The sequence below is a fragment of the Saccostrea cucullata genome, unplaced genomic scaffold, assembly GCF_032062105.1.
Source record: "Saccostrea cucullata isolate Sc308-1 unplaced genomic scaffold, CSIRO_AGI_Scuc_v1 ctg130, whole genome shotgun sequence".
NCBI lineage: Eukaryota > Metazoa > Mollusca > Bivalvia > Ostreida > Ostreidae > Saccostrea > Saccostrea cuccullata.
The window spans coordinates 541,374-554,896 of record NW_026939106.1 but is presented as its reverse complement, the minus strand read 5'-3'; the positions used below and the strand labels follow the sequence as shown (position 1 = coordinate 554,896).

At 32.1% G+C, this 13,523-nt stretch overlaps 1 protein-coding gene across 2 annotated transcripts in view; it reads right to left on the bottom strand.

Annotated features, from left to right (window-relative positions):
• The window catches only part of LOC134252265 (uncharacterized), a 52,180-nt gene that overhangs the window by 15,494 nt on the left and 23,163 nt on the right, over nucleotides 1-13,523 (bottom strand). Inside the window, exon 1 of one of the 2 annotated variants that reach the window (XM_062734704.1) lies at nucleotides 3,414-3,689. The exons of the other annotated variant lie outside the window; for it this stretch is intronic. Coding sequence (XP_062590688.1) covers nucleotides 3,414-3,555 — 142 coding nt within the window. The 5' untranslated portion in view covers nucleotides 3,556-3,689. Of the gene's footprint in view, nucleotides 1-3,413; nucleotides 3,690-13,523 lie in introns of those variants that run through there. 2 annotated transcript variants of the gene reach the window in all.

Sequence of the window (13,523 nt, the reverse complement as noted above, 5' to 3'; positions counted from 1 at the left end):
ACTGTTCACATAATAATTTCAAATATAAATTTTCTTCATATGTTACATGAAATTAAATCTCAACATTTCATTGCCAATGACCAATTAATCAAGGACATATTCGACATAACTAAGCTTCAGCTCAAAGACAATAATAATGTTGTCAAGATCTGATGTGATTTATATATACATGTATAACTTTTTCCAAGATTTTGTGGTTGAAATATTTTGCTTCATGAAAAAATGGGGTAAATTACTAGGCATTTCTGGAAGCTAGATTCCAGAGAAAAGTATTGATTGTATAGAAAGAAATCACAATCTTTGAAAACACTTATGCAAGTAACAATTGTCATTAGAACTTTTGTTATTTCAAATCATTGACAGAATTCTGAAGTTATTTTTTGCATTTGATTGCTGAGTGACCTTGACCTTTCAGATATATTCTTGAAAGAATATAATGAGATACATTTGGGTTCTTCGGAAAAAATGTTCTCAAACGATATATATAAACACATTGTATAACAAACTAATTTGCACCAGGGTTTCGCAAGTCATGACCAACATTTCTTATTGAGATGTTCTGTTGTACGTGCAATACCATGCTCTATTTGGCACATGGCTTCCCGCGAGTAGGCGTGTAGACCAGGCCTAATGAACCTATAGCTATTTAGGTTCCGAATGGCAGGAAATATACGCTTTGATGTCAGATCAATATAAAGAAAGTTACGATTGTTTCAGGTCCGTTCAACTTAAAATTAAAGTTATCTGCGTATCAATGCTCCATTTACGCAAGACCTTGCAATTATGTTTAAGTTACATAATTTTAAATTTTGAAATACATGAATCAAAACAGAATGCTCAAGCTGAATTGAAATAATACTGTAAAATTTATTCATCACTGGAATGAATGTTTATTGTTTTTATAAAACATTGAAAAATTATAGCAGAACACCAAATAATAGGACAACTTTTTTCGCAAGATGATTATTTGGTTATATAAATAAGCAATAAAAATTTGTCATAACCTTTTGGTTGTTGAGGCAAATAAATAAATCAATAAGAATGAAATTTTCCAGACCTCAGATAGAATAACACAAAAATAAGATTTTCCGTACATAAAACACACAAAGTCTATCTTACTGACCTACACTACAGTATAACCTAGATATCTTGAACCATTAGAAATCTCAGGGTTTTCTTTTCACTGTTCCCTCAACATGAGAGATAGATAGCATAACAAGGTTTTATATGTAAGAATGATCAACATGACAAATAAAAACAATTTCTCATTAGTGAATCTTAATATAACCTATCACATATTACATAATTCATAAAAAAATTTCATAAATATTGACTACCGTTAGATGATCTTTTACATTTTCAGCCAAACCTAATTATTTCAAACTTGTGGAACCAAGAAAAAATTTTGAGATATCCAAGGATTTGAGAAAACAAATGTAAAATACTTTAAGAATAATTGGTTGGGACACATCAGTAAATCACAAGCACTTCAACATGCCCATTTTATTCAAGATACCGAAGTTGAACTGTATTTTTTTAACCTATATGTGTCACCTGTTTCATAAATGTAACAAATGTTTGCAATTAAATTTAACATATAGGAAAAGTGCACACCTTAGCAAAGTTTTTTTTTAAGAACTTTTGTCCTATCCCATTAAAAGAAAAAATATAGTGTTCAAAGTAACCATAAATAAAGGAATTATGAATCATGGATCGTTTCATCAGCCACTAAATTTTCCAATATTGATTAAGATGCTGTATCCATTACACAACAACCCAACAATTCATAATTGTAGATCATTATTCCATGAAATTGATCCTCGTTTGATAAAAAAAGAAGTTAATATTTTGTGTGACTGTTTCATTGCTATTTAATACAACATTTACATGTCACATTCTTGATCTGTTGATATATTTTTTTTTATATAAATACAATACCCTTTAATTACTTGTGAAATATTGCAAAGTTCCACCTATATTGTAATGAAATCTGAATTGTTACAACACAAATCAGAAATGAAGAAAAAGACTAATGCATCAGAAATGCTATTCTGCATTCTAGGATAATATTATACATAGGTCATGTTGGCACATACAGCATTTCTGATAAAGTGCTTGAAATACAGTTCAACTCCTGTATCTCAAACATCCATTATCTTAAATACTTAATATGGATATGTCAAAGTTATTTGAAAGTTTCAAACATTTCTAGGCATTTTACCTTCATTATCTCAAACCCATGGATATCTTGAAGTTTTTATCCCCTCACTTATACTCAGTCCAAGATTTTGAGATTTGACTGTAGTATGTCAGTTAAGATTAAAATGAGGAAAAAAGTTCTAGCCCAAACTAGAAGCCCTGCCAGGAAAGCAAATACTTTGTTTTTAGAGTCAAAAGTCAAATAAATATAGAGATACATTGAAACTAGGGGGAAGACAATTTGTGGGTCACGATCAGACCTAGATAACACATTTGTCAAATGATGATGCACAGCCTGAAGGCCAAATACTAAAAGGTTTAACTAAATGAGGACTAAAAGTACAATGAAGATTGAGAATTAGAATTCAAATCTAGCTATTTTCCATTTGTAAAAGAGAAAATTAAATCTTCATTGTTTATCCTAAGGTAGTAAAAATTTGTACATTTTTATTCTTCATTTTTTTCCTTTTGTTTGAATTTTTTTTCAATTCGGATGAATTGGAATCATCATTTATTTTTTTTTAAATGAGCAAGGCTCAATTCCAAAAATTTCATCTTGATCTTGAACACCTGACATTATAAGTACTTAATAAACCTGAGTTATGTGTTAATTCTTTGTATTACTGATGACAACTTGACTTTGGTATTTAGGTACCAGCCAATATGTTTCCCTTTTATTATTATTATTTTTTAATGATGATAGAGAAAAAATGCTTAGAAATACATTAAAGACATCTACACCATGTTTATAAAAAAACATAAAGAAAATCCAGTTATAAATTCACAAAAATATCTTTTTTTAAATTTTAATTTATACATATTAACAACAACAAAGGGAGATGTGACCTAATCCAATAAACTTCATTAATATTTAAAATGACATTGAACAAAAGAGTCTTCAAATATATTTAGTAAAATATTAAATGAGAGATAGGATTTTTGTCCTGAAAAATTCTGAAAAAAGCTTGAGTCATGTAAAATAACTGTCTAGTCAAAATAACACATCATTTAATTAATCAATTATCTCTTACATAACTTAAAACAGGCTGTCACAAAACAAAAATAAACATCAAAACAACTTTCTTCATGGTTTAGACATGTACATGTATTTTGGAACCAATTGATTATACCCTGCCCTTCCCTTTAAGATACATGTATTGACTCAAAATGCTGAATATCCGATAAACAAACACTAATCAAACAAAACGAAATACCTGAGAAGTAGGAACAGGAGAAGGAACTGCGTTTCCTGGGGAAGTAGTACGGAGCGAAGTAATGAGAGTGAAGTGAGGCAAGGCCACCGTGATGGTAGCCTCCTGTCCAGAGAGGTTGCTGTACTAAGCAGTCCATTGTCATGATTTCTAGTTAATTTCTGTGTCCAGCCAGCGAAAAATACTTAATGTTGCATGGCCGTCGTCCCGCGTTTAACTCTTTCAACTACAACGTCAATATTAAATGGCTCTACCTGGCTACCTATACATTCTATCTACCCGAGTTCTCAGTGTGAGGGGTCCCCCAAAGGGGGGATTTAATTTTACTGATTTAGATTTAAAGGTTTGATATTTCAAAACTTGTTCAATTCTGCTGTGTTGTTAGCATAGCATCACACCGAATATAGATTTAGTTTTGAAATTTATTATTTATTTTCTTTTCTCTACAACACCACACTTATAATGCTGAAAAAAAAAAATAAAAAAGAAGCTACCCCCTTTTACAGAGTATTGTGTATTGAATGAAGTCATTATTACATTGGGCTTTAGGTTGTAAAGGGTCACGTGATCAAAATTAAAAAATGTAGATTACGGTACACAATAAAAGCATTTAGCCACCGCAGTGCGTCCCCTCTAACGGCGGGTATTGGAGGAAACAATAGCTCCTATGTCCTCTCTAGACCCAGGCAAAAAGATCAGCTACAAGATAATGATTAAGAACTGGCACCGCGTCAAGTCCTTTTAAAATTCTGTCTTATATGAAGCAGGAAAAAAAAATCTATTATTATTGAGAACCAACACAATGGATATTATTAGTTCTAATACGGAAATATTATGAAAAGAAGGCATTGCTTTGAATATGAGCAACAGAAAAACATTTATCTTTTTGGGGATTAGTTGAACATCGGGATTTTAAAGTGATTGTCACACCCAGTTTCATGCTGAGTTTCCGACTTTCCAAGACTAAAATTAGAAGCATACAATGTACTTCTAACATTATAAAGGCATAAATTAATGTTGAATTTTACAGTGACATATCTATAGAAACGTTGCTTTCATCAATTCCCTCATTTTTATACAATCATCTTCACTCAAATTTTTATTCTGAAATCAACCAAAACAAAGAAAAAAAAAATTGACAGAATTTTCTTTTCAGTATTCATTTACCCAAATTTTTATTCTGAAATCAACCAAAACAAAGAAAAAAAAAATTGACAGAATTTTCTTTTCAGTATTCATTTACCAGTAATTTATATTTATTAAGTTAATTCCTGCTAGCTGAGCCCTCAAAATGACTTGGAACATTAAAAATATCCATTTTTTTTATCTATTTCAACCAAAACTGAAATATTACAAGAGGCCCAGGGGCCACATCGCTCACCTGAGTGTAAGACCTTTACTTGCAAGAATTATGCATGTAGATGTTAGAGTATGAAATTCTTCTTTTTATTCATTTTCTGTAATTGGGCTTGATCTGAGCATAAAATTGCTTAGAATGGCTTTCTTTTCAACCAGCTTAATGCCTACAGTGTACCTCATCATCAATTTAGTCATAAAGAGATCAATCTCAGTATTTCTGCAGAATATAGCACTTGTACTGTCCCTTACACAAAAAACTAATAGAAACTTATAAGTGTTTTATAATCCACTTATTAGTAACTTATAAGTCACATATAAATTTTGAAATTTACTTCAAAGTAAGTATAAGTGAGGAATGGATTTCTTAATACTTCACTTATAAGTAAAGATGAGCTACATAATTATTTCTTATACCTCACTTATAAGTGAAGATCAGGGTATGAGTGAAGTATAAGTGTGGACTTAGAATTTTTACCCTATACTAGACTTCTCTCAATTCAATTCAGAGAATAGAATTTTAGATTTATTTTGAGTTTGCCTTCACATCAGGTACAACAAGTAGGTTCTATTTACATCATCTCTCTATTTTAACTTCCTTTGCATGAAATTTTGAATGAATTGACTCAGTTGCTTTTAGATTTCATAAATTTGAAGAAGCCTCAAGGTCATTAAATCTTGTTGCCTTTTTGTCCAACATTCTTGTTTGTAAACTGAATTAATATGTTAAGTTTGCATCATCAAAGAAATGTCATATGAAAGTGATTTTTTCCATAAAATTTTTACTTGATTATTTCATCTAAAGTGCAGATACATGTGTAAATGTGAAAAATAGCTTTGAACATATCTAACCCCTGCATGGTGTTCTAAATTAAGATCTTACAGGTCACTTATCAAGTCACTTATAAGTGACTAATACTTGATAAAGTATGAAGGGTTAATGCTTGACATTATAAGTGACTAAGATAAGTGGCTATCATAAGTCACTTATAGGTTAAGTAGCTCATTTGCATATAAAATCATAATGAGTAACTTATTTTAAATGTATCAGTGAAGTGTAAGTCAGAAAACAACTAAATATATAGCACTTATCACTGTCAACTCTGAAGTGTAATATGCTTTTATTGAACAATAACATTTCTCTCCTTTTTGGGTGGTGTAACATTAGCTATGATAGTTATAATAAAAACAGAAAATGTGAATAAGATTTTACTTTTATTTCTTTACAAAATTCAACAGATTTGGTGAAAATTTATCAGACAATTAGTAGAGAATATAATAAAAACTAAGAAGCGTTAATAACAATCACTATCTAAATTTCATATGACTTCAACAGAAATATGTGCACACAGTATCAAATATGCAATATTGCAACAATTTTGTGACAGAAATGCAAAACTTCCTGACAATAACATTACATGTAAACATAGATGCTTTGTAAACAGTTCAAAATTTGTTAAGAGGAAAGTTAAATACATCAAAGTAATCGTTTGAAAGATACGAAATATACTGTATTTATTTTTAAGTTCACTTACCAGGTAATAATAAATCTTTCCTATACATAACGAAAGCGAAAATTGGAAAGATTGCAACTGAAAGTGAATAATTATATGATGGTCAACAGACTCTGACTTTGAACATCAACTATTATTTTTAAAGAATTTTTAGTAAGTAACATTTACTGGTAATTGAAGTACCTGCAGGAATCAGATAACCTAAACTTGATGGTATTATTCCAAAATGGAGTGATTAAGATTTTTGCAATCAATAATTTTGATTTTAAAGCCCAGTCATGAGAAATTATAGTGATCCACCTTTTTTTCCCTCTCTTTTAAAGGAAAAATTGTAATTTTATAAAGAGGTAGGTTTACCTCCCTTTACGGGCTGGCCATTGACCCCCTCTTTTCATACTTACCTGGGTATAAGTCGATTCTCATGAAATTATAATATAATGGTGGTCACATATTAAATATCTCAATGCTGGAGAAAAATAAATATCAATTAATATGGAGTTGACTGAAATCAGCAATATACTAGTAACTTAGAATGAGTTGTCAGTTTCTGTCTGATTATGCAGGTTGCTTTCCTATTCTACACAGGTATAAACTAAAGCTAGTAAAAGTAAATGTTTAAAGCAATTTCTGAATAATTTGAAATAGAAAAATACAATAAACTTAAACATTTTAAGACAAAAAAAAAAAAATCAAAAAAGATAAAAATTCAAGTCAAATTATTTCAACACAAAGTTTCATATATACAATGAACATACATGATTTCATAACAAAATGATGTAAAAAAAAAAAATATTTCCTCTGGAAAAAATATTAATTCATATACACTGTAAAAGTTTATACTCTCATGTACTCCAGTATTGTTCAGCAGGGACTAAATGACACAAGACACAGTACCATTAATAAACTTACAATATTTCTATACAGCAAATTTTATATGAACAGATGCCGGTAATATTCGATGAATTTACTTCATAAAATTATAGAATACAGTGTTGAACATATATCAAAGATACCAATTACTTGATGCTAGTGTATATTTCTAGTACAACTCTAATCATTATTTAGCAGAACTCATTATTTTCTTTAAAGCAAACTTTGTAAACATTTCATGTAATCTCAAAATATTTCATGTATACCGGTATTCAAAATACAAGTTCATAATATTCATATGTATAATCATTAAAGAAAAGAATCTAAACAGTTAAAACTGTTAACTCACAAACATCAATACAGTATATTCATAATTTCTAAATATTAATTAACACATAATATGTACAATGATCATCATTTTTTTTTTTGTTGACATGAATGATTGTTATTGATGGTACATGAATTTCCCTTAACATGCAACATTCAATTATTTGTACATTTATTAACTGTCTGTTGAAAATTAATCCACAATAAAAAGTCATTATGAAGGATTCCTGTTTAGTACAATTGTTTTGTGATCATTAATGAGTTATTTGCAGCAAATTTTTTAGGCTATTCCATGCATGCATATAAAAAATAGTTTAAAGTATACATATTACTAAAAACAAACAAGATTTACATCAAGTAATTGGTGTCTATATGATACTGTATACAGGGAAATATTCGCCCCATTTAATTTTCCCACTGTCATCCATCTTTGAGGTATAGACAAATTTAAAACAGGGTAAATTAAAAGAACACAGTATGATTTCTTCAATAAAACTGTGAGTGGGTATAATTTAAAACGCTGAAAAATTGTGTGAAAGGCTGAAAATAACACAGCCAGGGCGAATATAACCCTGTATACAGTAATCAATGTACCAAATGTCACTAAGTGACAGTGGCACATTGGTAGGTGGGAGAGGGGACAAGATGACATATCTCCCCCAAATAAATACCCTTGCGTCCCTTATATCAGATTTATAAAGAATATGTACAGTAAATCATTTTATGGTCCGACCAATATGCCTCAATCACATCAGTTTCACAATGAGGGAAGTTTGTGAAAATCAAATCAAGTTGTGAACCTGAATCATGAGTTACCTTTTTTATCAATTGTGTGCATTTTAAATTCAACTTCATAAAGTTCAGAAATTCTTTGTGACCTGTAAACAAATCAAAATTGAAATCTCCAAGAATTATCAATTTTTTCCCTGTGTCTACAAAAGGTTTTAAGTGTAACATAACTTCACGTTCAAATTCTTTAAAAGAACATGCTGGGAACTTGTATAAAACAACTATCTGCACTTCTCCAAGGTCTCTGAAATTTATTAAAGCTATGATGAATTCAAGCAAAGTGTTACTGAATTTTGAGATACATGTCATCAAATGGTCTTGTTTAACGTATAATGCTGTTCCATGATGAGGCCGATTGCTGTCACTTCTCTTTTCATGATTAAACAAAGTCAAGTAACCTTCCATCATAAAATTTTGTTCATCATTGATGGTTAGTCTTGTTTCTGAAAAACCAATAACATCTGATGCTACAACATTGGGTTCATTTTTAATTTCATCAAAATGTTTGTGAAGAGATCTTGCATTATTAAACATAATTTTTAGTTTGTTCTGCTCTGTTTTGTACAATGGAAGATAACACAGTTTTAGAGGTGCTTCCTTCCTCATTCTTTCCATTTCTTCTACAACTTTTTCATCAACAGTTAATGCTTGCTCATTGAAATTCAGAATATGCAATTTGTCAACAGATCTAACTCTACTAAGAGCTACATAATGTATGTGGGGTGTTTTCCTTATCCTTGACTGAGATAAATCTACTACAATTTCATCAACAGTGCAGCCCTGAGCCTTATGAATTGTCTTACCAGCAGCTGGTCTTAAAGGAAACTGTATTCTTTGATATGTAATTGAATTGAAAACAAAAGATCGCTGACAATCAAATATCGGTGTCCAATCATCCATAACACCATCATGGAAAAGATGTTTGTATTTCTGTCGAGCAATTCTCCCTACTGCAGAATCCAAAAACTTCACCCATACTATACTTGGCCTTGATACACCAGGTAATCTGTTTTCAACAAGAAATACAGTACATGATGAACCATTTGTCAAGCCATCAGTAACATCAATATTAACTGTAATGTCATATATCATTCCAATGGCTAGAGTTAGTCTTGTCATGAGATTTGCAGTTTTGCTTACATCATCTTGATTTTGCAATGATCTGAGTAGGTGGTCTTTCACAGACTTACTGTGGTCTTGGAGGACACTGTCAATAGCTTTTACAATGACTTTTTCACCAGGAAGTTGCTCTATAAGTTTATTGTTATATTCATCTACTTTTGCATTCATTGTGAAAAGATGGGGAGCATTGTGTGGATAATTTGGACTATTTTCAGCAATGATGCACTTGTGAATTATATCCAAGTCCTCAGAAGTCATCTCATTGTGACGAAGACGGTTCAAAAGCTGTGCAAATTTTAAATCATCCTTTTGTCGCATTACTTCATCTAACTCAAATAAGGTGAAGTTTTCTTTCCAAAGATTACATGCAAGTGCTTGGGCATTTTGTTTTAAATCTTGAAAAATCCAGCCATCCATAATTGGTTTCAGTTGAAAGAAATCTCCAACAGCAATAATACTGATGCCTCCAAACGGCCTCTTCAAACCAGTAAGAAGCTGAAGTCTGCCATTGATAAATTCCAACTTTGCATTGCCAACCATTGAAATTTCATCTATGATGACAACTGACAAATTTCTGTATTTAGTTCTAAATGTGTTGAGTTCATCACAATGCATGTTTTGCTGCCTTTGGTTAATTTTCTGGTGAAATGCAGAAGCAATTGTTTGACCACCAATGTTAAACGCAGCTTTACCAGTGTATGCACAAAGAAGAATTCTTATATCGTCTGGATTTTCACCCTCCTTAGCACATAAATACCGATGTAAAGCTTGATAAAGCGCTCTGATTAACACTGACTTCCCAACTCCTGCACCTCCTGAAAGATATGCATGAATAGGTTCCTGTTTAGACTTGATCCATTGCATAACATGATTGAAGAATTCACGTTGCTTCAAATTTAAACTGGCTACAAGCTTTAAATACTCATCATCAGGTAATCTAACAGAACTCTGCTCATTCAGTTGTCTTGTTGATGGAATTCCAACATCACTTCCTATATCATACTCTCTCTGTTCAATTGGCCTTTCTGGATTAAAGTGAACGAATGTTTCAGAATCAACATTTCCTTCATATTCATCATCTGCATCAGTTTGTTGAGCACCAGGAGCTAATTCATCATATGCTTCTGTCAAATCATCTTGTGCCATCTGTTCTGCCTGCTCAAGCACATCAGCATTGTGTTCATACTGTTTGATTTTCTGAGCCAAGAAAAATTTTTTCTGGTTAAATGACTGCTCAAAGCTCTGCTGTCCACACAGAAGATCAGAACATTCATTTCGCCATGGAGTGAACAGCATTAGTTTTTCTCTATAGTAATTTTCTGGGTTTGTCTTTAAGCTATAACGCACATATCTTATAACTCTTGGTGTTTTTCTTCGCTTGATTTTAATTCCATTTCTCAACACAACTAATGTGCTGTCTTCTTTAAATTCAGCCTCAGTATCAGTTCCACTATCTTCATTTTCTGACTGGTGCCTCTCATCATCATTTGTTTCCATTTCAGACAGCTCACTTATACTTTCCTTTGGGAAAACTACATCTAACTGTGACACATAGTCAGCTAAACACCAGTTTTCAAGTTGTTTTGGACGTTTTGCATATCTTTTGACTATGTTACTGCATTCTATGTCTGTGGAATTAGCATTCAACTTTTCAAGTTCTGAATCAGGTTTGACAAGTATTACACGGTCATCAACTGGAGATGTGTTTATGAACATTACATCTCTTGATGCTTTTGTAAGGGGCATTTGCAAAACTAGATATGCTGCTTCTTGTGCTCCAACTTCAACACTGTTAAGAAATTGATTTCCAATGTGTCTAACTTGTCTCTTAATGTCAAGATTGCCCTCTCTTGCTTCCTTAGCAGCTCTACTCAGCAGCTCACTCATTCCTCTTTGGGATTTACTTATGTATGAGACAATGTACATTGCACAAGCATATGGATCCAAAACATACTGAATATCAATGTTTGCTGCCCAAGCATGAAGAAGAGTACTGTTGTAAGCATTCACTCTCAAGTCACAGGGTTTACGTTTTAAAAATACCTTGGGTGTTCTCAAAGAACTTCTGATGCATTTTATATAATCATCTTCAGATAGTTGTAGTACATTCTGCAAAAAGTCTTGGAAAGTGCAGCTTATGTCACATCCATTTTTAAAGTCATTCACTTTGTCTTGCATAGTCTTATGCATTTTCTTGTATTTATCAATGTCACTGTCCAAAGGTTCTAATATCATAGTAGCTTGGAGTGGTGGAAGTGGAAATCCAAATCTACAAACAGCCTTTCCTTTTTTCTTGCATGTTTGTGAGTGTTTATGAACTTGCAATTCTGTCAAATTGTCTTCTGTATTCCTTTCACACTTCAAGTAGCTGTCAACAAATGCAACAATTTCCTTGTTATCATTTTCTAAGTATTTTGGAGCATTTTCAATCCAAACAATCATGTGAACATGTGGTGATCCCCTCTGTTGAAATTCAACCCTATAGAAGAAGTCCTGTACCTTGCCAATAGGATGATGATCACTCTTAAGCACAGTATTCAAAAAAGTCCGAAAACGATGATCAAAATACCTTGTACATGTAATTGGGTCTTTCTGAATTAACTTTGACTTTTCGGTCCATGTCATGCTCTCAATTTCAGAATCTGTGTACTGTTTGTCATCGTTTAAAACTCCTAATGCTCTGATCAGATCATTCCAACGTGTATCTGCAGCAGAAAAGGACATAAACCAAGTTGGTAGACCAAGCTGTCGTATCATTGCAAAAACGTCTTTCTTTCTTGTTTCAAGATAAGGAGGAGAATTTCTCAACTGTTTGAAAACATAAAATCCCTCATTGTGTCTAACAATGTCATTGATTTGATCAGGATTTCTTATTTCATTTGCAGTAAAGGTTTTCCCCTTTGTTTTGCACTTTCTAAGGGCTAAATTGCATTTGTCTGTTACCTGTTTTAGTTGAATCTTTTTCAATTTGAAAAACAAATTTGGTACCGACTGTGCAGCACGTCTATCAACACTTCGTAATTCCCACTTGGCAATATCAGCATATGAAACAGGTATTTGACGCTGATCGTTTTCTACCCTTCCTTTGCCACAAAATATTGTAGGAAATGACAAATACTCAGCCATTTGATCTTGATACAAACTAATTGGTCGCTGTCCCTCTCCTGGAGCAAATGTGAAGATCTGATTCATGTCATACGAGTCACTGTCTAGTAGAGTATCACGATTTCCATCCTTACCACTATCAACTTCACAGAATTCATCAGAGTCTGATTCATCTGATTGGTCATGCATTGCTGAATCTTGATTGGTGTGACCCTCTATAAACTCTCTCATTAATTCGCTTGCAGAATTGGTGACCTCATGGAACCAGTTGTCGTCTATGTTTATGTTTGAATTCTGATAATATTCACTGTTTTTCATTAACCAATGTAAAGCAATCAGAACCTTTGTAGGTCGGATATTTTCATGACAGTAAGAGTGCTGAAAAGATAGTTTCCTTTTTAACTTCACAGGTATTGTAATATTTTCATCAAGTCTCCTGGGAAGACTATTGATTGTTGGTTGAATGTCAACTGGCACATTTACAACATTTCCTTTTACTGAATACTGCCCTCCTCTTGGTAATTCTCTTATCTGCATGAAGGGAATTCTTAAGGATACAAGTCTTTCTTCCAATGGTAACAGGTTCAATTCACTTGGTTTTTGAAGCCATGTCATTCCATTTGCAGTAGAGAGTTTTGGCGTTCGACTTTCTTTTAAACTTGAATTGCATGTGTTGCATATCCATTCCTGCTCATTTACAGACTTTGTATTAGTAAAATACTTCCTTTTGATTTCAGCATGCAACAAAACATTATCTACATTTGAAACACTTTCATGAAACCATGTCTGTTGGCAACATGTGCATACAAACACAGGACCCAATCTTACATTGTTGTGAAAATTGTCAACACACTCGATTGCATCAACTCCAAATTTACTTTTTCTGTATCTTTGTTTTTCAGTTTCAATATAGTCCAAATTCCCCCGCGAGTGTGCTTTTGATTGTTTTGCAGCAATATTTTCTGATGATCGATACTCTTCATTTTTTCTCTTTTCTTTCATCTTCAATCTTTCTTTTTCTAACTGGTTA